The sequence below is a fragment of the Protopterus annectens genome, chromosome 1.part0 (assembly GCF_019279795.1).
Source record: "Protopterus annectens isolate FY-2018-M chromosome 1.part0, PAN1.0, whole genome shotgun sequence".
Lineage (NCBI taxonomy): Eukaryota > Metazoa > Chordata > Ceratodontiformes > Protopteridae > Protopterus > Protopterus annectens.
Genome location: NC_056725.1, coordinates 1,806,680,084 through 1,806,707,850, shown reverse-complemented (window position 1 = coordinate 1,806,707,850; position 27,767 = coordinate 1,806,680,084). Strand labels below are relative to the sequence as shown.

Genomic DNA, 27,767 nt, shown 5'->3' with positions numbered 1-27,767 from the left:
GGGAACTGGATTTTTAGCAGTGGAAGTCTTTACCCCTTTGGGACCCTGGGAAATAGTTTCTGGGTCAGCAGCAGGGTTTTTATAAAGAAATTTGAGAGTCAGGGACTCTGTAGTACCTATCTGACTTGACGGGTGCTGGGGGCAAAGAATCAGGGGTTAAACTGGATTCAGAGAACACATCATCCACAATATCTAACACAGGCGGAATAGCAAGGGGCCTGAGCTGAGGCAATAATAGAAAATCTCTGAGCCTTTTCTTGGATTCTGAATAATCCTGGCTCTCCCAATGGAAATGCTCCCTCATGGTATGTAAAGTTTCCCCAAAAGTGTAATCCTCAGGAGGAGAGGCTGAAGGGATAGATTCTTCAGCATCAGACTCCTCATAGGGGAGTAAAGAGCATCCCTGGTCTGAAGAGGAATCAGAAGAAATGAAAACCTGGTCAGAGGAATCATAGTCTGTATCCTGCCTAGGTCTTTTATCAGGAGGGGGATGGGAACCCCTGATCAGAGTAATTAGGTCTTCGGCCATTTTGAGCATCTGTTTAAGTATGGAGGCCTGACCAGGTGAATGCTGTACTTGTTTCTTAGTCTTTAGTGGAGTTTTAGACTTGGTTGTTGTTTTGATAGTAAGCTGTGAAGGTCTGAAAACACCATCAGAAGCCGATGCCTGCTCAGCAGCTCCGGACCCATCTGAAGGGTTAATTTCCGCAGGCCCAATACCTCGCGTTTCCAGAGGCCCAGAATCTCCACGTGGGAGTCGGAGGCGGTCTGTGGTAGCGGGTGCCAGGGGCTGCGAATGCGCCTCACTGAGAACCGGCGACTGGCCTAGAAGAGGCTTCATAGTCAGTTTTGGACCACGGATGCCTGTCCTTATCTTTGTCTTTGCGTTTTTTGTGCATTCCGGTCGTCTGTTGTTCCGATGGCATGGTATAATTGAACCTTCGGCCAAAATAATGGCGAGCAAAATCAAACAGACGTTTAATAGTGCACTTGTTAAATCTAGCACAAAACCGACAACTAGTGACGTCGTGGTCCGGGCCTAAGCATGGAATACAGTAAAAGTGAAAATCCTTATGCGGTATTTGCTTCCCACAAGAAATACAATTATTAACTTTTACTGACATCGGCCTTAGCTTTATTGTCTTTATTGAAGACTTCGGTTCTGAAATTCGAATTTGAAAATCTCAGGAGTCGGCCGACCGGCAGTTGCCAACTGCTTCTGCTTCGGGCACCGCACGGCAAGAAAGACTGCAGAAAATGGCGTCGGCTGCATCTTATATACCCCTGCCGCACTGATGTCAGGGAAGTGACAGCAACTGACGCCGGACCAAGACTTTGGAAATCTGGCCAACTGCGGGACCGGCTGATGGCAGGATAACCCAAGTGTAATGACTGCAGCAGTGAAACACTATGATCAGGATTTGTGTTAGCATGCATTGTCTGAAGGATAATGAAGTCTTGAAACTCAAATGTATGTCATTTAGTGACTTAAATCATCAGCGTTTTGCCAGAAAATCACAAATTTTATGAGAAACAGACCAAAAATATGAGGCAAAAGTCTGGACAGTTGAAAGGTATGACTATCAGTCAAACCGTTTTACCTCCTGCTTTCAAAGACAGTGTGCAGTTAAGAGTTTTTTAGTTGACTAGTCAAATCCTCCAACACTAACAACTGGATTTGTTTCAAGAAGTAAAGTGACTTCAGAATTCAACCCCCTAGCTCACAGCTTTCACTTAAGGACTATATGTTTTTAGAACGGACACAATCCTGTTCAAAAAGAAGCAGTATGGCACAAGGGCATGCATAGACAAGTTGTTAGATAATCAGACAATATTCAGAGCAGGACCTCAGCACTGGATAAATGGCTTTGAACTCCTTCATGAAAATTCTTTCGCATGTTTTTCAATGTAGAGCTCCTACAACTGTCTGAGAATGTGCAAAAGTGCACGTGTGTCTGGAATCTGTTCATAGGTTCATACTAGGCTATCTGCCCTAGGGCATTTATAAGCCTAGCCAGAGTGTGTTTGGCTTTCGCCACCCATTTTAAAATAATTTTGCTATGCCCTTTTTCGAGGTTAGTATACTGTGCCTCTGTCTAACAGTGACACAGAAGTGATACCTGGGGTAAACCCACAATCTCCCATCCACTCATCAAGATTCCTCTTGAAGAGAGTAAATGAGGGACTCTGCCTAACCTGGACTGGGATTTTATTCCAGAGTGAAGGGAGCCTCTGGGTTATGAATCTGTCCCTCCAGCATGTCCTATTTATTTCAGTGCTGAGGTTCAAGTCTCTCGAGCGCGTAGCTCGATGGGATTTGGATTTTCTGAGGTGCAGCATGTCCATTAACTCTGGGTTGGATATGGCTTTATACGTCAGGCACAGATTGCCTCTGAGGAGGCGGTATGCCACTGAGTAGAGCTGGAGTTTCTTTAACCGGGCAGCATATGGCATCTGTTTGAGCCCTTTGATCCTCTTGGTGAGGTACTTTTGGGGTCCTTCCAGTTGCTGCAGGTGTCTGGTAAGGTACATCCCAAAAGGGGCATTGTACTCAATTATTGGCCTGATGAGGGATGAGTAAAGAGGCACGATGACCTCCCCTGATCTAGATGTGAATCCCTTCATGATTAGGTGGGCTATATAAAATGTTTTTCTAACCACTTTGGCCACGTGGTTGTCAAATGAGAGATTGCTATCAACTTGGGTCCCCAGGTCCCCAATTACTTCTTCTGTACTTAATGGATTACCACCTATGTGGTAATTTGTGGGCACTTTGTTTTGCCAAAGGGATGACTATACACTTTTGGCGTTTAGCTTGAGGCCATGGCTCTGGCACCAGTTGTCTGTTTCTATGAGGCCCTTTTGGAGGATGCTTGTGTCGGCTGGAGTGTCGATTATGGCGCCCAGTTTGCAGTCATCTGCAAACATGGTCAGCCACAGTCCTTCCGTGTTGGCCTGTACCTCCGAGAAATATATACCGAACAAGAGAGGTCCCAGGACTGAGCCTTGTGGGATGCCACTTGTAACTGGTTTGAAGTCTGACATGGCTCCAGCAATTCTAACCATGTGGGTTCTGTCCTTGAGCCAGTTTGCAACCCATCTAGTGACATAGGGGTTTATATTTAAGATGGTGAGCTTATCTATAATGCCCGAGTGGGGTATTGTATCGAAGGCTTTTGCGAGGTCCAGGTAGGCTGTGTGGACCACCTTCCCCTCGTCAATTGCCTTAGTGACTGTTTCAAAAAATCAACCAGGTTTAAGAGGCAGGATCTGCCCTTAAAGTCAAAATGGGTAGGATCCAGTGTCTGTAGGTCCCCAATATTATTTATGAGGTCCATGATGATCCTTTCCATAGCTTTGCAGACCAAGCTAGTCAGGCTTATAGGACGATAGTTTCCAGGATCCGTTGAGGCACCGCCTTTGTGGAGAGGGACCACTGTTGCTGAACGCCACTCTTTGGGTACATATCCTGTAGTAAGGCTGAAATTGAACAGTAGTTTTATGCTTGGGTTTAGCTCTTCTTGGAGTTCATGTAGGACGCAGCCCGGGACACCGTCTGGTCCCATTGATGCTGTGTTTTTTGCTTTGGAGAGGGCAGCTCTTCCCTGAGCATCTGAGATGTCAGGGGAGCAGCACTCTGCTGGGATAGATATTTGCCCTTTTGGTGGGTGGGGGGGTGGGGGGGGGGTTGCACTGAACCCTTCAGCTAGGATGTTGGCAATGTCTGTGGGTTTGGTGTATTTTTTGTCATTTTGGACTAATTCCGAGCATTTCTGGGAATTCCCACCCAGGTTCCTAACATAACTAAAGAAAGTCTTGTGATTATCCTTAGTGTCCTGTGCAATTTTTCTCTCGAAGCTGGCCTTAGACGATTTTATGAGTGCCCGTAGTTTTTTGCTAATATTGATCAGAGATGCCTTCCCTTTTTGGGATTTTGCTCCATCATGTAGTAGCTTCCTCCTTCTATTGTATAGTTTGTTTATGGCTGGGGTCCACCAGACAGGACGTCTGCCTTTGGAGGATTGGGACTTGGTTTTATTTGGGATTGCATGATCCATGCATTCCTGAAGGTGTTCATAGAATGCGTTTATAAAGGATTCTGTGGTCTGGGCCGTATTTTCCACAGGCCCGGGGGCTTTGAAGGATTCCACCACAGTTTTGAGGAGTGTGAAATTTGCATTAGAGAAGTTTTTCACTGTGGTTTTCAGGGCAGGGGGTGGAGTCGGGATGCGAATATCTAGTGAGATTAGTTTATGGTCTGATCTTACCAATGAGGGATACACTTCTGGTCTGGAGCATAGAGTCCCCATGTTGGTGATGATCAGGTCCAGTATGTTTTCCCCCTCTTGTGGGAGTGGTAACAAGTTGTTCCATAGCATGTGAGTTTATAAATTCTAGGAACCTTTGGGCTAGGGTATTGGAGCTAGAGTAATGCTCCCAGTCTATGTTTGGGTAGTTGAAGTCGCCCAATATAATGGTGTTTGGAGAGACCTTCATATTTTCCAGTGTTCTCAGGAAGGCCGAGTGGGGTTCCTGGGTTTGGGAGGGTGGTCTGTAGCAGGCTATAAACTGGAAGGCAGTTTTACCCACTGTTAGTTGCACATGGATAGTCTCTGATGCTTCGTGCTGTGCCACCAACCTGGCGGTGTGGGTATCTTTGACGAATACTGATACTCCCCCTCCTTTTGTGGTTTGGTCCAAGTTTTGAGGCTGAAAAGCATGGTATGAGGTATAACCTGGTAGTGCTGGGGTGCTCTCGGGAGCCTTGAACCAGGTTTCTGTTACTGCATAGATATCGATGTTCTCCATGCTAAGGAGAGTTTCGAGTGCGTGCATCTTGAGGTTTAGACTTCTGGCGTTGAGTAGCATTACTCTTAGTTTCTTATCCCTTGTGATATCTATGGAGGTGGGTTTGTCTTTTGAGCCTTGCCTAAAAAAGGCACTATGGGGGTAAGCAAGAGCCTTTGTCAATATCCGAAAGCCCAGGAGTGACAGGTGCAAGCCGCCCCTAGCGAAACATCGTGGCTTGTCGAGCATGTCATCCCAGGCTGACAGGCATTGGATCCCCTTTGAATGACACCAATACTTAAGCCAATTGTTGAAACTGATCAACTTGTCTTCATATTGTGGCATCATTCTTGGTGAGGGTAAGATGCTACTCAAGGTCAGGGTCATACCGGCCTGGGCTACATGCTCAGAGAGCTCCTCTATGTCTCTTTGCATGTAGTCCAGGGAGGTACGTCTCAGGTCATTCACACCAGCATGGACAATGACTGAGTCATATTTGTACTTGCCTTGGAGTGACCTGAGTGCTTGTGTTATGTGGCGGATCCTAGCGCCCGACAGACAGCTCACCGTGACCTTCTCCTTGTTCAGCCTGGTGAGCGGGACGTAAGTGTGCCTGATTATAGAGTCACCTATTACAAGTGTATCAGGTGTGTTGTTTAGCCTTATGGGCTGTGACTGTTCGGCACACTGGCTTTGTGAGCTATGTGTTGTACGGGTTTTGTTTTGGGGTAGCGGTTGCTTGGGTGTCTGCTTTGGAGGTCTCTGCTGCTTAGGCAGATTTTTATTTAGAGCCTCCGAGTATGTTTTTGTGTGTTTATGTGTTTGGTTTGCTGTTGTGGTAGGTCTATGTGAGACTGGAATTGTAGTGAGTGTGGTTTCCTTCTCCTCCTGACTGGTTACGCCAGCACCAAGTTGAGAGAGCTTAGCCTCCAGTATGGCTATATGGTTGCATCTCTCACATGTGTTGGAATTTGTTGGGAGGAGGAGAGTGTTGTCTGTGTACATGAGGCAGTTGTAACATTGCCTCAAGATTCCCAGATTCACCAGCTGTACCGGAGAGGAGATTGACAACTGACCTTTGGACATGCTAGAATAGTATTGGGAATTCCTTTATAATTGAAAAAAAAAAAAAGGGGCTAATGGGGAACAGGGTACTCAAGGGGAGTTTGTGAGGGTGTAGTGCTTTTAATTTTTTAGTGCTGACTTACATAATTGCTTTAGTGGGCAAGTGCCAGGTAACTTAAATGCAATGTGTTACAGGTAACTTAAATGCAAAAATGACAAACAGTAACTTTCTTTCAAGTGAAAGAAGGAAATAAGTACAGTAAGCAATGCAGATATCACTAGGGATCCGCAGAAGCGCTGAAAAGCGGCGTTTTAGGTGGAATTAGCGTTTCAGGGAAATAACAAGCAAACAAACAACAAGCATAAAAACAAAGCTAGATTCAGCAGGCCTGGATCTAGTCTATGCTACAGCAAACAAGGTGTACCAATTTCAGTAAGAAACAGTTCAAATATGTTCCACTGTGCTATGTCAGGAAGGCACACCCGACATGCTTTGTGAATCAGGAATGCTATACTCATGAGGGACAAACATGAAGTTGATGGGGATCGCACAAGACAGCACAGCAAGAGAGGAAGTACTCGCTGCTGGGGGTCTCACTCAAAGAAAAAATATTATATGTACTCCCACAGGATCACAGGAAGTTACTAAACTAATGGCCCTAGGGCCTTTACAAGCTTAGCCAAGTTCTGCCCTGGTTTCCATGATCAGCACCTACTGCTCTTGTCCAAGAGAGACACAGGTGGAACTCCCTAGGGTGAATTTACTGTTACCCATCCAATCATACAGACTACGCTTGAAGAGGGCCAAAGAGGTGCTCTGCTTTACATGAATTGGAAGTCTGTTCCACAAGTGTGGTAACCTCTGGGAAACAAATCCATCCCTCCAGCACGTTCTATTAATGTCAATTAATGTCACACACCAAGTTAAGGTCTTTAGAGAGACTAATCAGTGAGCCATTGGACGTATGGATATGCAGCATTTCCATTAAAGCACAGTGAGAGATTGCCTTAGAGTAGTCTGTATGAAATGGAGTTAAGTGACAGTGATTTCAGCCAAACAAAATAGGACAGATGCTGAAGACCTTAAATTCTCCTTATGAGAAACCTCTGTGATCTCTACAATTGCAGCAGCTGCTTGGAAAGGTGCAGACCAAAAGGGACACTGTACTCAATTACTGGCCTGATGAGAGAAGAGGAGAGGGAGGTTATAGCTTCTTTTTTTTCTGGAGGCAATGCCCTTACTTATGAGATGAGCAATAATAGAATGCCTTTCTTACCACCAAAGGGACATGGTCATCAAAGGTAAGGTTGCTCTCAACCTGTGTGCCCAGGTCTCACCACTGTGTGCGTGTTTAGGGCGTTTCTGCTTATGTGTTTTTTAGCCAGAACATCTCTCTTACCGAAAGGGATGATACTACATTTTTTGCATCAAGTTTAAGGCCGTGACTTTGGCATCAATCATTTGTTTGCATAGGACCTTCTTGTAGGATGTTGACATCATCTGGGGATTCCTCGATTGCTTCCAGTTTGCAGTCATCAGCAAACTTTGTCAGCCACAGAACTTTAGTTTTTACTTGTACTTTGGAGAAATTGATTTAGAAAAGCAGCGGTCCCAGGACTGATCCCTGTGGAACATCACTGATTACGGGTCTCCTGTTGGAGGTGGACTCCCCTATTTTGACTGTATGGTTTCTATTGGTGAGCCAGTTAATGACCTAACGATATAATACACCCCTGGGATCATTTCATTGGCTCTTTTCGACAGAGGCTCAGTTAATTAATCAATGGGGCGGCGAAAGAGGACACTCTGGCTAGGCTTATAAATGCCCTTGGGCAGATAGCCTAGTACCTGCCTATGAACCTATAAAGGTTGATACCTATCTGGATGAGTTTGTCAATAATGCCCGAGTGGGAAATGGTATCAAAAGCCTTAACCAAGTCCAGGTAGGCTGTATGCACAGTTTTCCCCTTGTCTAAGGATCTGGTGACTGTGTCAAAAAAGTCCAATAGCTTTAACAGGCATGATCTCCCTCTGACAAATCCACACTGAGTAGGGTCAAGTGTTTGGAGATTACCTATATCTTTGTTAATAAGGTCCAGGACAATTCGTTCCATGGCCTTGCAGATAAGATTAGTCAGGCTAATGCGTCTTAGTTCCCAGGGTCAGTGGAAGCACCATCTTTGTTGCAAGGGGATAACGGTGGCAGTATTCCATTCAGCTGGGACAAAGCCAGTCCTTACACTATTAATGAAAAGACTACCCAACGATGTTGCTAGTTCTTGTTGGAGCCCATGTAGGATGCAGCCAGGAATGTTATCAGGTCCCATAGATGCTGTGCTTTTGGTCTTAGAGAGGGCATACATGACAGACTCCCTAGAGATACAAGGTGGGGAAAAGGTGGAAGGAATGTCATGGGGTATGTGTGTTTGGAACAGGGGAGTGAAGTTTACACAGAAAGTACAGTTGTGTACACTTACCATAAATGTAGATGTTGGAGTGTATTCACTGTTGCAGTCATCACATTTGGGTTATCTGCTTGCAGGAGCCCTCAGTCGGCTTGATTATCAAAGTCTTGGGTCCTGCATCGGTTGCTGTCTCATCTTCCGTAACGTCAGGTAGTCAGAGGTATAAAGCATGCAGCCGATGCCATTACATCAGTTTTTCTTGCCCCAGATGTCAGGTGCCCCCCCTAATGGAAAGCAATTAAATATATATATATATATATATATCTATATATATATATATGTATGTGTATATATATATATATATATATATATATATATATATATATATATAGATTTATATATATCTATATATATATGTATGTATATATATATATATATATATATATATATATATATATATATATATCTATATATATATGTATGTATATATATATATATATATATAGAGTACAGTTTTGTACCTACCATAAATGCAGATGTCCGATAGGTATGCATCTGCAGTCCTTACATATGGGTTGTCCTGCCTCAGGTAGCCCTTCGGTCGGCCAGATTCCAAAGCCTGGGTCCGGCGTCGGCTGATGTCGCCCCTTCCCCGATGTCAGAGCGTCTGGGGTATAAAAGTGTCAGCAGACGCCATCTTCCTCAGTTTTTCTTGCCCCAGATGCCAGGCGTCCTCTAAGGAAGGCTAAATTTGGTAGAAATACAAAATATTGCAAACATGCACAGTAATATAAAACAAATACACCATAAAAGATAACCCCAGCTAGCTATAAGAGGGATAAGTACCCAAGAAGTACCACAGAGGGGAAGGAGGGACTGCAGATGCATACCTATCTGACATCTACATTTATGGTAGGTACAAAACTGTACTATGTCCTTCAAGGATGCATCTGCAGTCCTTACATATGGGTAGAATACCATAGCCAAGCTGGGGGTGGTAGGCACTAAGAAAATGATGGTGTAGCTAAAATGCCCTGCAGGACTGCCGTAGCAAAGCCTGCTCTGGATCTGGAATATAAGGGTAAATTGTAATGCTTGGAAAATGTATGCACGGAGCTCCATGTAGCAGCTTCTAAAATGCCCTTGGTAGCCACCCCTCTTAAGAAGGCTGTGGAGGTGGCTGTAGCTCTGGTGGAATGAGGTCTGATGTTAGCTGGCACAGCTTTTCCATGATAAGAATAGCAGAATCGAATGCAATTTCCTATCCATTTTGAAATTGTCTGTTTGGAAATTGCTTTTCCTTGAATGCCTGCAGCATATGCTACCAACAGCTGGTCAGTTTTTCTGAAAGTCTTAGTTCTGTCCAAGTAGTAGCGTAACTGTCTGTGAATGTCCAGGGTATGCAGAAGTTTCTCTCCCTTGTTTTGTGGGTTTGGAAAGAAGGTAGGCAGGTGAATAGCTTGGTTCAATGAGACCCTGGATGGCATGAATGAAGGATTGGTTCTCAAGGAGACTCTGTCCTGATGAAAAATAAGAAATGGTTGTACTGCCATGAGTGCCTGCAATTCAGATACTCTTCTTGCTGAGGTTATGGCCAGAAGGAAGGCAGTCTTCCAAGACAGGAACTGTAACTCTGAAGATGCCGCTGGTTCAAAGGGAGGTAAAGTCAACTTTTCCAACATGAAGTTAAGGTCCCATGTAGGCACTGGTGGTTTTCTTGGAGTATTGATGTTTTTAATTCCTCTTAGAAACTGCCTTAGGAGAGGATGAGAGAAGACAGGTGGATCAGTATTCTATTCTGCTGAAATTGCTGAAGCATGAATTTTTATGGAAGAGTAAGAAAGGCCATTATGGAGCATGTCTGCCAAGTATTCCAGGATATGTGCCATGCTCACTGTGGCATCTATGCCCTTTGCGGTGCTCCAAGTGTGGAATCTTTTCCATTTTGCTGAATATGTCTTTCTCGTGGAAGGTCTGCGAGCTTCCATGATGATATCCTTCACTCTCTTGGATAGCTTTTCCTGGTGAGGAGTCAAGGTATTCTCCAGGCTGTCAGCTGCAGGGTTTTCAGGCTGGAGTGCAGAGTTTTGTAATTGTGATGTGTCAGAAGGAGTGTCCATAGTGGTAGAGGCCACGGTTTCGTGTGTGACAGGCTCCGTAACAGTGGGTACGGGTGCTGCCTTGGCCAGTCCGGGGCTATTAGAATCACTTTTGGCTGCTCTGTCTTGATTTTCAGTAAGACCTTGGTCATTAGTGGGAGTGGTGGAAATGCATACATTGTTAGAGTATTCCAACTGAAAGAGAGGGCGTCCACTTTCCACGCTTGTGGGTGGTATGTCCTTGTGCAGAATTTCTTCAGCTGATGATTGTGGTGGGAGGCAAAAAGATCTATGTCCGGCCTCCCCCATGATTGTGTTATCTGAAGGAAGATGTCTGGGTGCAGCATCCGTTCGTGTGGGTCCTTGATATTTCTGCTTAGGCTGTCCCCCAGTATATTGTCTTTTCCTGGCACAAACTGGGATTGCAGCTCTATATTGAGTTTTAGGGAAAGTTCCCAAAGATTCATTGCTAGTCTGCAAAGAGGGTAGGAATGGGTACCTCCTTGCTTGTTTATGTACCACATAACTGTGGTATTGTCTGTCCTTATTAGCAGGTGGCCTTGATGTAGAAAGAGCTTGAAGGCCTCGATTGCATGAATCACTGCCAGCATTTCCTTTTGGTTTATGTGCATGCGCAATTCTTTCTGAGACCATAGACCTTGGATGCATCTGTCCTCCATATGTGCTCCCATCCATGGTCTGAAGCGTCCGAGGTAATGGTTTGGCTGGTTACTGATTTGCTGAAAGGCAGGCCCCTGTTTGACTGGCTTGCTTGGGCCCACCACAGGAATTCCTTTTGAAGGCATGGAATGAGTGGTATCAAAGCTTCTAGGCTGTGATTGTGCCGAGACCATAAACTCCTTAGGTACCATTGTAGTTTTCTCATATGCAGCCTTTGCTTGTGGAATCAGAAGAATGCACGATGCCATGTAACCCAGGGCCTGCAGGATTTTCCTTGCAGTCATCTGAGTTTGTTTTGTTAGATTTTTGAAGTAATCTGGTAGTTGTCTGTTTTTCTTCTGTGAGAAAAGCCATTTGGGTGGTTGTATCTAGTTCCGCACCCAGAAAAGTTATTCTTTGGGATGGCACAAGTCTTGACTTGTGAATGTTGACTGTGTATCCCAAGGCCTGTAGTAGGCGGATGGCATAATTCAAATGTTTTTCCAAAGTGTGTTGGCTGTCCGCTTGTATAAGGCAGTCGTCCAGATACGGGTATATTTGAATCCCCTGAAGTCTGCAGTGTGCAATTACTGATGCCAGGCATTTCGTGAATACTCTGGGTGCAGTAGATAAGCCAAAGGGCAATGCTGAGAAGTGATAATGCTCTGAACCTGCAAGAAATCTGAGGTGTCTTCTGCAACTTTGTCTGATAGGGACATGCAGGTATGCCTCCTTGAGGTCTAGAGTTACCAGCCAAGACCCCTTGCCCAGCATGGGAAGGAGTTGCTGTAGGGTCAACAGTTTGAATTTTGGCACAATGAGATAAGTATTCAGTGTGGACAAATCGAGAATAGGCCTCCAATGTTTTTCTTTTCTTGGGACAAGGAATAGCCTGGAATAAAATCCTTGGCCTTGTTCTGCGAGAGGAACCTTTTCTATAGCTTTCATTTGCAATAGGTTGGCAATTTGTTTCAAAGCCTCTGCCCTCTAATTTGGTGGCAGGTTTGGCATTCCCTTTCTTTCTGGTAATGTATGGAAATGGAACCTGTATCCTTTGTCTATTATTTGCAGTGTCCATTTGTCCCTTGTAATACTGTGCCAATTTCTTGAGAATAAAGACAACTTTCCGCCCAAAGGGGCTTCTAATTGAGCCCTGGTCGGCGGGGTCAAGGTGAAGTCATTGAGTCTGTCATTGTGCAGCAGTTGTTGGACCTGCACTACCTCTCTGGTTAGGAGGCTGCCATTGACGTCCTCTGTAGGAGCCTCTAGCTTGCCCTCTACCTCTGGCACGCCTGTTCTTGCCTCTGAAATCTCTCTTCTGGAAAGGACCAATTCTTAGAAGGCCAATTTCTGCTGAATCTTGGTGGTTGTACCTGGAGGAAATCTTTGACTGTTTGTACAGATTTTGCCTTTTCCTCAAATTTCTTTAAGACCTCTTGAGCAGTGGAGCCAAATAACTTTTGCTTTTCCAGTGGAGCATCCAGAAGCTTAGCCTTAACATGATCTGGCAGAGATTGTTCCTTCAGCCAGGCATGTCTACGTATGACTGCACCTGTCATTGCTGACCTACATGAAGCTTCCAGTGCATCATAACCACACTGCAAGAAATGGCCGCTAACCTGTTGTGAATTATGTACCAGATCCTGACGTGACTTACGATCTACGGGTTCAGGCGAAGACAGTTTTTTCTGCAATTCATCTAACAAATACTGCTGGTACTGTATCATATGAAATTGACAATTTAAAGCCCTCATAGACAGAGTGGAAGAAGTGTACACTTTTTTACCCCATCTCTCTAAAGCCCTGGACTCCCTTTCAGAGGGGAGTGGATTTTTAGTAGTGGCAGCTGCAACCCCTTTAGGACCCTGGGAAATAGTTTCTGGGTCAGCAGAGTGGGCATTGTAAAGGAAATGATGCGAGTCCAGGACCCTGTAGTACCTATCGGGTTTAACAGGAGCCGGAGGAAGGGTGTCACGGGTAGTGCTAGACTCAGAATACACATCAATGACACTTAAAACAGGAGGAATAGCCAAAGGTCTATGCTGAGGTAAATGAAGAAAAGTCCTTAATCTCTTCCTGGAATCTGAGAATTCCTGGCCCCCATTGGAAATGCTCTCTCATGGAGTGAAGGGTCTCCCCAAAGGACAGCTCTTCAGGAGGGGAGGCAGAGGGAATAGATTCCCCTGCATCAGAATCCTCGTAGGCCGTGAAGGCTTCCTCCTGGTAGTCTGATAGAGCAGAGCCATCAGAGGCCTCATCAGAGGTCTGAGGTTCAGCAGACTCAACCCTGGGCCTTTTGTCTAGTGGGGGTCGAGAGCCCCTGTCCGGATGAGGCTGAGAGCCCCTAATTAAGGAAATAAGGTCCTCAGCCAAACTTAGTATCTGAGAACCTGTAGTGGATCCCTGAGAAATAGACTTGGGAGGCAGAGTTTTTTGTTGCTTAGCAGCTTTAGCCCTAGTGAAAGCTTTTATGGACATGGATGCAGGGGGCCTGGCTGCCCCACGTGCTGGAGTAGTTTTGTCTAGGGGAATGGTGTCGGTAGGTTCCTGAACACCGGTTTCCGAGGGTAATTCTATAACCGACTCAGAAAAGGCCTCCGGGACCGAGGCTGTCGGTTGAGCGGTTTCTACGGACGGAAGTACCAAGGACTCGGTTTCAGCCGAGACAAAGACACTCGCAGCAGGCCTAGGAGCGGTTTCAGCCGAAACCACAGTCCGCGTGTGTCGGTCCTTGTCCTTCCGTTTCTTGGTTAAATGAGAAGTCGGAGTCTCCGACGGCATTTTATAAGAGAAACTAGCCCCAAAAAATTTCTCTGCAAACTCAGACCGACGCCTAAGAGTGCGTCGATTAAAGGAGGCACAGGCAGTACAGGCCGAGACGTCGTGGTCTGGGCCTAGGCAGGGGAGGCAGTAGGAATGGAAATCCTTATGAGGTATTTGTTTCCCACAAGTCAAGCAATTATTAACTTTAAGCGTTTGATCTGACATCGGCTGAGGCAAGAAAGAGTCCCCAACAGGGTACTTAGCTTTTTGAAGTCTTCGGCAGCTGAAGTTACAGGAGCTGGCCGACCGGCACTTGCGAACTGCTTTTGCTTCGGGCACCACGCGGCAAGAAAGACTGAGGAAGATGGAATCCGGCCGACCGAAGGGCTGCCTGAGGCAGGACAACCCATATGTAAGGACTGCAGATGCATCCTTGAAGGACATATATATATATATATACATATACATATACATATATACATACACAAATATATATATATATATATATATATATATATATATATATATAAATAAATATATATATATAAATATATATATATATATATATATATATGTATATATATACACCTATATATTTCTTTATATATATATATATATCTATATCTATATATAATCTATATCTATATATAATCTATATCTATATATCTATATCTATATATATCTATATATATATATATCTATATATATCTATATATATATATCTCTCTCTCTATATATATATATATAGATATATATATATATAGATATATATATAGATATATATAGATATATATAGAGATATATAGAGAGATATATAGATATATATATATATATATATATATATATAGATATATATATAGATATATATATATATATATATAGATATATATATAGATATATACACACATATATATATAGATATATAGATATATACACACATATATATATAGATATATAGATATATACACACATATATATATAGATATATAGATATATACACATATATATATATATATATATATATATATATACATATACACATATATATATATACACATATATATATATATATATACATATATATATATATATATATACACATATATATATATATATATATATATACACATATACACACACACACACACGGTAATACCTCCAACAAAAAAGCAAATACATCAAAAAGCTTTAAGAAGTCAGGGGGCAGGAGGGAGGGTAAAGTACAGTTTTGTACCTACCATAAATGTAGATGTCCGATAGGAATGCATCTGCAGTCCTTACAAATGGGTTGTCCTGTCGTCAGGCAGCCCTTCGGTCGGCCGGATTCCAAAGTCTGGGTCTGGCCTCGGCTGGTGTCGCACTTCACCCGACGTCATAGCTGCAGTTATTCGGGTATAAAGGCATCAGCCGACGCCATCTTCCTCAGTGTTTCTTGCCCCAGATGCCAGGTGCCCTCTAGGAAGGCTAAATTTGGATAAATGCCAATGATTCCAAATAGTAGAGGGCAAACACAAAAAATAAGCATGTATGTACATATATACAAACAAATACACCATAATAGATTCCCCCAGCTAGCTATAAGATGGGCAAATACCCTAGGAGTACCACAGAGGGGAAAGGCGGGTGGGTAATCCTGACTGCAGATGCATTCCTATCGGACATCTACATTTATGGTAGGTACAAAACTGTACTATGTCCTTCAAGGATGCATCTGCAGTCCTTACAAATGGGTAGAATACCATAGCCAAACTGGGGGAGGAGGAAAAAGGAATTTATGGTGTAGTTAAGATCCCTTGCAAAACAGCAGTGGCAAAACCTGCTCGGGATCTAGAGTATAAAGGTAAATTATAATGCTTGGCAAATGTATGCAGAGCTCCAAGTAGCAGCCTCTAAAATGTCCTTGGTAGCCACTCCTCGTAGGAAAGCTGTGGTAGTGGCTGTAGCCCTTGTAGAGTGAGGCCTGATGTTTTCCGGAGTTTTCTTTCCATGGTAGGAGTAACAAAATCTGATACAATTTCCTATCCACTTGGAAATAGTCTGTTTTGAAATTGCTTTTCCTTCCATTCCTGTTGCATATGCTACCAGTAGCTGGTCAGTTTTTCTATTGCCCTTGGTCCTGTCCAGGTAGTAGCGTAATTGTCTATGTACATCCAAGGTATGCAACAGTCTTTCTCCCCTGTTCTGTGGGTTGGGGAAGAATGTAGGTAGGTGGATAGCCTTATTTAAAGATACTCTGGAGACCACCTTAGGCATAAAAGTAGGATTTGTTCTCATGGACACTATCTTGATGGAAGATCAGAAAGGGTTGTCCTGCCATTAATGCCTGTAGCTCAGATACCCTTCTTGCTGAAGTGATTGCCAGTAGGAAAGCAGTTTTCCATGATAAGTATTGTAATTCTGCTGTTGCTGCTGGTTCGAAAGGAGGGAGTGTCAATTTTTCTAGCACAAAGTTCAAGTCCCATGCTGGTAATGGTGGTTTCCTAGGGGGTTTTACATTTTTAATTCCTCTCAGAAACTGCCTGAGTAGAGGATGTGAGAAGACTGGAGGATCCAAGTTGTATTCTGCTGAAATAGCTGATGCAGGAATCTTAATGGAAGAATAGGACAGGCCTTTGTGAAAGAGCTCTGCCAAGTATTCCAGGATGTTGACTTTGTTTACCAGTGACACATCTTCTCCTTTTGTAGTACTCCAAATGAGGTATCTTTTCCATTTTGCCGAATAATTTTTCCTTGTTGAGGGTCTGCGAGCCTCCAGGATAATGTCTTTAACCCTTTGGGATAAATTTGGGTTAATTGGTCTTATGCAATGTTCCAGGCAGTCAGCTGCAGAGTTTTCAGGTTTGGATGCAGGATGTTGTAGTTGTTCTGTGTTAACAGCAAGGGAACCCGGGGTAGGGGCCATATTTGTTCCCGAGACATGCTCCTCAGTAATGGGTACCAATGTTGTCTTGGCCAGTCTGGAGCTATCAGAATGATCCTTGGACGGTCCTCTTTGATCTTCAATAGCACCTTGTGCATCAAAGGAAGTGGTGGGAATGCATATGCTGTCAGGTTTTTCCAACTGAAAGATAGGGAGTCCACCTTCCAAGCAAGTGGGTGAATGCGTCCTTGTGCAGAATTTCTGTAGCTGGTGATTGTGTGGGGATGCAAATAAGTCTATTTCTGGGAGTCCCCATTTTCTTGTAATGGTTTTGAAGATGTCCGGATGCAGCATCCATTCGTGGGCATCCGTGGTAGTCCTGCTTAATATGTCTGCTAGAATGTTTTCTTTTCCTGGTACAAAAATTGCTTGTAGCTGAATGTTGTAGCTCAGGGCCACATTCCAGAGGTCCAGTGCCATCCGGCATAGAGGGTACGAATGTGTGCCTCCCTGTTTGTTGAAGTACCACAACTGTGGTGTTGTCTGTCCTTATCATCAATTGACCTTGTCGGAGAAATGGTCTGAATGTCTGAATTGCCAGTTTTACTGCCAGCATTTCCTTTAGGTTTATGTGTAGGTGCAGCTGGTCTGGAGTCCATAAACCTTGAATGCACTTGTCCAGCATGTGGGCCCCCCAACCGAGGTCTGAGGCGTCCGTCGTGATGGTTTGGCTTGGCTGAGTGTTGTGGAAGGGCAATCCTGTGTTTGCCTGACAGGCCTGAGCCCACCATAGGAATTCTTGTTTCAGGCATGGAATTATTGGAATTTGAGTTTCTAGGCTGTGCTTGTGTTGAGACCATAAATTCCTTAGGTACCACTGTAACTTTCTCATATGCAGTCTGGCATGTGGAACCAATATTATGCAGGATGCCATGAAGCCCAAGGCTTGCAGGACTTTTCTTGCTGTTAGATGGTCCTGTTTTGTTAATGCCAAAAAGTAGAGAGGTAGTTGCTTCTGTTTTTCTACTGTTAGGAATGCCATTTGTTTTGATGTGTCTAGCTCTGCACCCAAAAAGGTTATCCTTTGAGATGGTATCAGCCTTGACTTTTTTATATTGACTGTATATCCCAGGGCTTGTAGTAGGTAAATGACCCTTTGCAAGTCTTCTGCTAGCTTGTTTTTGTCGTCCGCTTGTATCAGGCAGTCGTCCAGGTAAGGGTAGATTTGGATTCCCTGAAGCCTGCAATGAGCAATTACTGATGCCAGGCATTTCGTGAACACTCTGGGCGCAGTAGATAAGCCAAAGGGCAATGCTGAGAATTGATAATGCTCTGATCCTGCAAGAAATCTGAGGTATCTTCTGCAATTTGGTCGTACGGGGACGTGCAGGTATGCCTCCTTGAGATCTAGAGTTACCAGCCAAGACTCCTTGCCCAGCATGGGAAGAAGCTGCTGCAGAGTCAGCATTTTGAATTTTGGAACAATGAGGAATGTGTTTAAAGCGGACAGGTCGAGAATAGGTCTCCATTTGCTCTCTTTTCTGGGTACCAGGAAGAGTCTGGAGTAAAATCCCTTTCCTTGCTCCATAGATGGTACCTTTTCTACAGCTCTCATCCCTAATAATTGAGATATTTGTTTTAGAGCTTCTGCCTTTTGATTTGGAGGTAGGTTTGGCATTCCTCTCTTCCCTGGTAGATTAAGTGAAACCTGTAACCTTGGTCTATTGTCTGCAAAATCCACTTGTCTCTTGTGATGTGATGCCAGTTTGTTGAAAATAAGGCTAGCTTCCCGCCTAAGGGTGCTTCTAGTTGTTCCCTGGTAGGCGGTGCCAGAGCCAAGTCACTGTGATTGACCTGTAGTTGCGGTGTTGGCTGTGTCTGTGGCTGTACCTCGCTGGTTGTTGCCCTGCCACTGGCGTCCCCTGTAGGCACCCCTGGATTGGCTTCTGCCTCTTGAACGCCTATTCCTGCCTCTCTGAGTTCTGGAGGAGTCTGGAAAGGACCAATTCTTGGAGGGCCAATTCCTGCTAAACCTTGGAGGTTGGACCTGTAAGAAATCTTTCACTGTTTGGACAGATTTTGCCTTCTCTTCCATCTTCTTCAGCACTTGTTGTGCAGGAGAGCCAAACAAACTGATCTTATCCATAGGAGCATCTAATAGTTTTGATTTGACATGGTCTGGTAAGGCCTGTTCTTTTATCCACGTGCAGGAGTAGAAATATCTAGTGGAACGGTGTCTGATAAATCCTGTGAAATCGCAACAGAAGGCTGGATTTCAGAAGCCGTTTCTACCAGAATGGAAGAGGCCTCGGTAGAAGGCAAGTTGTCGGCTGAAGAAAGAACCACTTGCTCGGTTTCGGCCGAAACAGAGACACTCGCGGATTGTTTGGCCGTGGTTTCAGCCGAAACCGCAGACCACGAGTGTTGGTCCTTTTCTTTGCGTTTTTTAGTTATTTGCGTAGTCGGAGGATCCGACGGCATAATGTAGGCAAAATCGGAGCCGAAAATCTGTTCAGCAAAGTCCGAGCGACATCTCAGCGTCCGCCGGTTAAAAGAAGCACAGGCTAGACAAGCTGCTACGTCGTGGTCTGGGCCTAAACAATGTATACAGTAGGAGTGGAAATCTTTATGAGGTATTTGTTTCCCACAAGATAAACAGTTATTAACTTTCTCTGACATCGGCTGAGGCAAGAAAGAGTCCCCAACAGGGTACTTAGCTTTATAGAAGTCTTCGAAGTAGTATTCGGTAGAAGTAATCTCTGGATCTGACCGACCGGCACTTGCAAACAGCTTCTGCTTGATACGCCAGCAAGAAAGACTGAGGAAAATGGCGTCGGCTGATGCCTTTATACCCGAAAACTGCCGCAATGACGTCGGGTGAAGTGCGACACCAGCCGAAGCCGGACCCAGACTTTGGAATCCGGCCGACCGAAGGGCTGCCTGACGGCAGGACAACCCATTTGTAAGGACTGCAGATGCATCCTTGAAGGACATCTGTGCCAGTCATGGCTGATCTAAAGGAAGCCTCCAGTGCATCATAGCCGCATTTTAAGGAATGGTTACTGACTTGCTGAATGTTATGTACCATTTCCTGCACATATTTTTTGTCTACTGTTTCATCCGAGGACAGTTTTTTGGTTAACTGGTCTAGCATAAATTCTTGATACTGTATCATGTGAAATTGACAGTTAAAGGCCCTAGCTGAAAGAGTAGCAGAAGTGTAAACTTTTTTACCCCATCTCTCTAAGGATCTGGATTCCCTTTCAGAGGGGAGGGGTTTTGGCAGAGGTAGCTGCTACAGCCTTAGGTCCTTGGGAGATAGTCTGGGATCTGCAAAGGAGCCTTATACAAGTGGTAATGTGTGTCCGGGACCCTGTAGTATCTATCGGGCTTAGCAGGGGCCGGAGGTAGAGAATCAGGAGCAGTACAAGCATCATTAAATGCATCATCTACAACAGAAAGAACTGGAGGTATGGCTAAAGGCCTATGTTGTGGTAAATGCAGAAAAGTTCTAAGTCTTTCTCTGGAATCTGAAAAATCCTGGCCCTGCCACTGAAATTGTTCCCTCATAGCATGCAAGGTTTCCCCAAAAGAAAATTCCTCAGGCGGAGGGGCAGAAGGGATGGACTCTTCAGCATCAGAGTCTTCATAAGGGGAGTAAGGAGCCTCTGGAGGGTCTGTATCATTTGAATCATCAGAGGAATCATCTGAAGACACTGGCTCAGGGGGCTCTGCTCTAGGCCTCTTCTCTGGAGGTGGGTGAGAGGCCCTGTCTGGTTGAGGTTGGGATCCTCGGATTAAAGAAATGAGATCCTCTGCTAAACTAAGCATTTGTGAACTAGAGCTAGGCCTGTGAGAGGGGGTCTTAGCAGGCACAGATTTAGTAGCTTTAGCTGCTTTAGCCCTGGCAAAGGCCTTAATGGACATGGCTGCAGGTGGCCTAGCAGCTCCACGTGCAGGGTTTGAAATATCCAAGGGAATAGTGTCTGATAATTCCTGAGAAACTGCAACAGCAGATGGGATTTCAGAAGCCGATTCCACGAGGTTGGAAGAGGCCTCGGTAGAAGGTAAGTTTTCGGCTGAAGGAAGAACCGCTTGCTCGGTTTCAGCGAAACCGACACTCGCGGTTGGCTTAACGCGGTTTTGCGAAACAGCGGAGCGCAGTGTCGGTCTTTTCCTGCGTTTTTAGATATTTGCGAAGTCGGGGATCCGGCGGCATAATATAAGCAAAATCGGGCGAAAAACTCCTCAGCAAATTCCAACCGGCGTCTAGCGTCCGCCTGTTAAAGAAGCACAGGCTAGACAAGCTGCGGCGTGGTCTGGGCCTAGACAAGGTAAGCAGTAAGAGTGGAAATCTTTATGACGTATTTGTTTCCCACAAGTTAAACAGTTATTCACTTTTTCTGACATCGGCTGAGGCGAGTCCCCAACGGGGTACTTAGCTTTTTAGAAGTCTTCGGTAGTAGTATTCGGTAGTAATCTCTGGTTCTGACCGACCGGCACTTGCGAACAGCTTCTGCTTGAGCGCCACGGCAAGAAAGACTGGGGAAGATGGCGTCGGCTGATGCCTTTATACCCGAATAACTGCAGCTATGACGTCGGGTGAAGTGCGACACCAGCCGAGGCCAGACCCAGACTTTGGAATCCGGCCGACCGAAGGGCTGCCTGATGACAGGACAACCCATTTGTAAGGACTGCAGATGCATCCTTGAAGGACATCCAGGACTGCAACAGTGAATACACTTGAACATCTACATTTATGGTAAGTATATACAACTGTACTATGTTCTTCGTGTTTCACTGTTGCAGTCATTACATTTGGGTAGCTTCCCAAAGCTATGGTTGGGAGGAAGAATTTATACAGCATTAGGACCAGCTATAAGGCCCTGCAAGACTGACGTGGCAAAGCCAGCTCTGGATTTAGAGAAAATTGGCAAATGGTAATGCTTGGTGAAAGTATGTACAGAACTCCAGGTAGCAGCTTCTAGGATGTCCCTGGTAGGGACACATCTGAGAAAGGCTGTAGAGGTAGATGCAGCCCTGGTTGAATGTGGTCTAATCCCCTGTGCAAGAAGTTTTCCATGGTGCTTATAGCAGAAATGAATGCAATGGCTTATCTATTTAGAAATGGTTTGTTTTGATATAGCCTTCCCCTCTGCCCCAGCAGCAAATGCTACTAGCAATTCCTCAGATTTTCTTCAAAATTTAGTTCTGTCCAAGTAGAATCTAAGTTGTCTGTGCATGTCCAAGGAATGCAGAATCCGTTCCCCTTTGTTCTGTGGTTTGGGAAAGAAAGTTGGCAAATGAATGGAATAATTAAGAGCCACACTGGAAACCACCCTTGGGCATGAAGGATGGATTGGTCCTCAGAGATACCCTGTCCGCATGAAAGATGATAAAAGGCTCCACTGCCATAAGGGCCTGTAATTCAGACATCCTTCTCGCTGAAGTGATTGCTAAAAGGAAGGCTGTTTTCCAGGAAAGAAATTTTAAGTCTTCAGTAGCAGCTGGCTCGAAAGGAGGTAGAGTGAGCTTCTCCTAAACAAAGTTAATGTCCCAGGCGGAGGAAGGAGCTCTCCTGGGTGGTCAAGTTCTTTGCCCCTCTGAGATGCTGCTTGAGCAGGGGATGAGACAAGAGGGATGGGTTCTGTGTTATAGTGAGCTAAAATAGCTGAGGCATGGATTTTAATAGAGGAAAAAGACGTCCTTGTGAAGCACCTCAGTTAAGTATTGCAAAATCTAAGGTAAATTGGGCGCTGCTGTGCTCATCCCTAAAGACTGGTTCCAGGCACAATCTTTTCCATTTGTCAGCATAAAGTTTTCTAGTACTAGGTCTTCTCACCACCAAGATGACATCCATCACAGGTTTGCTGAGGGATGCTAAGGGCGAATTTAAGCGATCAGCTAGGCTGCAAGGTTCAATGTTGGAACATGAGGGTGCAGAATTTGGTTCTCCCGCTGAGACAGCAAGGAAGGTGTGTGAGGCAGGTGCCATGGAGATATTTGTGACACTGCGCAGTAGTGGGTACCAGTGTTGTCATGGCCAGTCTGGAGCAATCAAAATCATTCTTGGTTTGTCCCGTTTGACTTTTAGCAGAACTTTGGAGAGCACAGGCAGAGGAGCAAAGGCGTAGACTGACAGGTTTTTCCAGCTGAAGGACAGAGCATCCACTTTCCAGGCTTTTTTGTGGGGAGTCCTTGTGCAAACCTTGTCCACCTGGTAGTTCTGGCAGGAGTCAAATAAATCTATGTTGGGGCTCCCCCATTTGCTTGGCAACATGTTGAAAATCCATGGTTCCAGTTTCCACTCATGTGGGTCCATGAGATTTCTGCTTAGTCTGTCTGCCAGTGTACTCAATTTTCCTGGCAGGAGCTGAGTTGTAGGCGCACTTGGTAGCTCAAGGCTGTGTTCCACAATGCCATGGCTAGTCTACAGATGGGGTAGGAATGTGTAACCCCCCTGCTTGTTTATGTACCACATAACCGTGGTGTTGTCCGTCTTTACCATTAGTTGTCCTGGAAGAAGGCTGTCAGAGCATTCTGTACAGCTAACATTTCTTTTTGATTGATATGTAGGTGCATTCGATTTGGGTTCCATTTGCCCTGAATGCACTACCCTGCCAGGTGAGCCCCCCCATGTATAGTCTGATGTATCTGTAGTTAGGGTTTGGGTGGCAGGGGGTAGTGTGAATGGCAGTCCCTTGTTTTGGTGGCAGGACTCTGCCTACCATAGGAACTCCAGGCGTAGGCAAGGTATGATAGGAATGATTGTTTTCAGGCTGCGACAATGTTGACTCCATAGACTTTTTAAGTATCACTGTAGTTTCCTCATATGCAGTCTTGCATATGGAATTAGAAGAATGCAGGAGGCCATGAACCCAAAGGCTTGCAGTATGTCTTGCAGATAGCAGGGATTTTGTGGCCACTTGCTTGAAGTAAGTTACCAAATGTATCTGGGCAGTTGTATTCAAGCTTGCACCCAGGAATGTAATCTGTTGAGAGGGTACCAGTTGTGATTTATTTTTGTTTATGGTGTACCCAAGACAAGTTAGAACCTTTTTTTTTACAAACGCCAGATGATTTGGAAATGTGCCCTTTTTTTTGCCTGAATTAGACAATCGTCCAGGTATGGATATGTATGAGTACTTCTTTGCCTGCAAAATGCAATTACTGGAGCCAGGCACTTTGTGAATACCCTGGGCACAGTAGACAAACCAAAGGGCAGTGCAGAGAATTAGAAGTTATGTATTTACCATAACGTTCCATCTGAGTAGGTGTATTCATTTGTCTGCAACCTGTGGGTATGGATCCAATATCGGATCCGAACCGGCATGGTTTATCCAGCTATGGATCCGAGCTCCTAGCTCCTCCCCTCACCCATAATGCCCTGCTCTCCCTAGATGACCTCAGATCGAGTTTGCCCTGTATCAAATACCGTAATTAAAGGGTAACACATTCTATGCAGGAACTGACAAGGCCAGGGGGATAGGAGGGCGGGATGGTTGCAGACAAATGAATACACCTAATCAGATGGAACGTTATGGTAAGTACATAACGTCTAAATCTGAAGTAGGAGATTCATTTGTCAGCAACCTGTGGGACAGAGTCCCCAGCTACCTGAATCTTGGGCGGCTGTCATGGAAGGATATTCCGGAGCACCGCGGAGCCAAAGGATGCTCTACCTCTAGACGTGATATCCAGTTTGTAATGAGAAATAAAGGTATGAGATGAAGCCCAAGTAGCCACTGAACAAATGGCATCCAGAGGTATCCTAGCCTTAAAGGCTGCTGAGGTAGAAACAGACCGGGTTGAATGAGCATGAACTCCGTCCGGTGCGGGCCTCCCAGAAGCTTGGTAAGCTAATAGAATATACTGGGAAATCCATCGTGACAAGGAGACTTTGGAAATTGGTTTACCCAGATTGAATTTGGCAAAGGAAACGAACAACTGATCGGATTGCCTGTGACCAGCTGTCCTGTTAAGATAAAAACGAAGCTGCCTGTGAACATCCAATGAATGCAACTTGTACTCGCCCTTGTTCTGATAATTAGGAAAGAAAACGGGGAGGTTGATGGACTGATTAATGTTTGCTTCCAAAGCTACCTTAGGAAGAAAAGAGGGATTGATCCTGAGGTACACACGGTCCAGATGGAAGATCAAGTAAGGCGGCTTTATGGAAAGGGCTTGAAGTTCCGAAAAGTACAGTTTTGTACCTACCATAAATGTAGATGTTCGAAGATCCACATTGCTGCAGTCCTAACACTTGGGTAGTCCGCTGTCCCAGTCGGCCCGAATACCAAAGTATAAGGCTGACGTCGGTCAAGGCGCATTTGTCTGACATCAGGACGTCAGGGTACAAATGCGCATGACCGACGTCATATCCTCAGTCTTTTCTTGCCCCAGATGTCAGAAGACCCTAAAAAGATAAGGCCAAAACCCAAAAAACACCAAAACACTCCTGTGCCTAAAATATGTACAATATATACAAATGTACAAAAATAGAACCTCACCCACACAACCACCCCTAAACACAGAGGGAAGGAGGGAGGAAAATTGGACTGCAGCAATGTGGATCTTGAACATCTACATTTATGGTAGGTACAAAACTGTACTATGTTCTTCATCTCACATTGCTGCAGTCCTAACACTTGGGTAGAATCCCAAAGCAGAGGTAAGGGAGGATGGCTAAACTATAATGAAGCAGGAGCTGCCAAAATGCCCTGCAACACAGCAGTGGCAAAACCAGCCCTGGACTTAGAATAGAGAGGAAGGTGGTAATGCTTGGAGAAAGTATGCACTGAACTCCAAGTAGCTGCCTCCAAAATATCCTTAGTTGCCACCCCCGTTAGAAATGCTGTTGAAGTGGCAGTAGCCCTAGTGGAATGAGGCCTAATCCCAGCTGGAATCTCCTTGCCATGATGGGAGTAACAGAATGCAATGCAAAACCCAATCCACTTAGATATAGTTTGTTTTGACACAGGCTTGCCCTGAGAACTCAAAGCAAAAGAAACAAACAACTGCTGAGACTGCCTAAAATCCCTAGTCCTGCTTAAATAATAGCAACTGCCTGTGTACATCTAAAGTGTGCAAAATCTTTTCCCCTATTTTGGGGAGCTGCATAAAAGGTAGGCAAATGAATAGTTTGGTTTAGAGCCACACTAGAAACCACCTTAGGCATAAATGAAGGATTAGTACGTAATGATACCCTATCCTTATGAAAAATCAAAAAAGGCTCCACCGCCATAAGGGCCTGCAATTCAGAAACCCTTCTTGCAGAAGTAATGGCCAACAAAAAGCAGTCTTCCATGACAAGTATTTCAACTCAGCAGTAGCCTTGAGCTCAAAAGGTTGTAGAGTAAGTTTCTCCAACACAAAATTGAGGTCCCAAGCAGGAGTAGGAGCTCTTCGTGGGGTCTTATATTCTTTGCCCCTCTAAGAAATTGCTTGAACAAAGGATGAGAAAACAATGGTGGGTCACAATCATAGTGAGCTGAAATTGCTGCAGCATGAATCTTAATGGAAGAGAAAGACAAACCTTTGTCCAATAGCTCAGTAAGATATTGAAGAGCCACACACAAATTAGGCTCAGAAACATCCAAATCCTTTGCTGCACTCCAAAATAAAAATCTCTTCCATTTTTCTGCATACACTTTACGTGTACTAGGTCTTCTGGCTTCCATAATCACATTCAAAACTTGTTGAGGAAGTTGAGACCTGCTGTGGTTCAAAACAGAATATGCCAGGCTGTTAGATGAAGAGAGTGAAGCTTGACATTGAGTAGATGACCGTCCCTCTGAGACAAAAGGTGTGGAATTAAAGGTAAAGGCCATGGAGGCTTTCTTACCAGATTCCTCAGTAATGGGTACCAGTGTTGGCGAGGCCAATCTGGAGCTATCAAAATCATCCTTGGCTTGTCTTGTCTGACCTTTAGGAGTACCTTTGGGAGGAGAGGCAGAGGTGGAAAGGCATACACATGAAGATTTTCCCAACTGAAGAAAGAGCATCCACTTTCCAAGCTGTGTGATGAAAACTTTTCGTGCAAAACTTTGGCAGCTGGTGGTTTAGTGGAGAAGCGAACAGATCTATGTCTGGAGTTCCCCATGACACTGTCAATTTTGAAATACATGAAGATCCAGTTTCCACTCGTGGGGATCCATGATTTGCCTGCTTAACACATCTGCTAAGGAGTTCTGTGCTCCTGGCAGAAACCTTGCTTGAAGAGTAAGCTGCAAGCTGGCGCAGTCTCCCACAAAATCATTGCTTGCCTGCATAGAGGATAAGAATGTGTTCCCCCTTGCTTGTTGATATACCACATGACAGTTGTGTTGTCTGTTAGAATCAACACCTGCCCTGGAAGAAGTAACTCCTTGAAAGCCAGCAATGCAAACTGGACTGCTAACATCTCCTTCATGTTGATATGTAGATGCTGTAGTCTGGCAGGCCACTTGTCTTGTATCCACTTTCCATTCAGATGAGCTCCCCAAGCTATGTCTGAGGCATCTGTCGTTAGAATCTGACTCGCCTCTGGCCGGGTCACAGAGTCCCTTGTTTAGGTGACATTCCTGAGCCCACCACAAAAATTCCTTTTGAATGCAAGGTATTATTTGAATGACAGTGTCCAGATCCTGGCAGTGCTGTGTCCATACATTTTTGAGATACCATTGTAGCTTCCTCATATGCAGTTTGGCATTGGGAAGCACCAGAATACAAGATGCCATGAACCCTAATGCTTGAAGGACTGTCCTTGCAGTCAGCACGGACTGATGAGATAGTTGATGGAAGTAAAGGGATAGACTCTTTTGTTTGTCCGGGGTTAAAAAGGCCATCTGGGCTGCTGTATTCAGTCTCACACCCAGAAAGCACATGTCTTGAGAGGGTACTAGACTGGACTTTATTTCGTTCACAGAATACCCCAGGCATCTTAGCACTGCTATCACATATTCCAGATGCTGAAGAAGCTCGTCCTTTTCTTGAGCCAGAATCAGACAGTCGTCCAAGTAAGGATAGATTTGTATTCCTTTTAGCCTGAAAAAAGCTACAACTGGAGCCAGAACTTTTGTGAATACTCTGGGCGCAGTAGATAAGCCAAAGGGCAATGCAGAGAACTGATAATGGGAATTTCCAGC

General features: G+C 44.8%; 1 protein-coding gene across 1 annotated transcript in view; it reads right to left on the bottom strand.

Annotated features, from left to right (window-relative positions):
• TCP1 (t-complex 1) overlaps positions 1–27,767 on the bottom strand; it is a 1,162,065-nt gene that overhangs the window by 349,441 nt on the left and 784,857 nt on the right. The window contains exons 9-10 of the mRNA XM_044075988.1: positions 3,173–3,177; positions 2,836–2,841 (exon numbers count right to left, since the gene is read on the bottom strand). Of these exons, the coding sequence (XP_043931923.1) occupies positions 2,836–2,841; positions 3,173–3,177 (11 nt within the window). The remainder of the gene's footprint in view (positions 1–2,835; positions 2,842–3,172; positions 3,178–27,767) is intronic.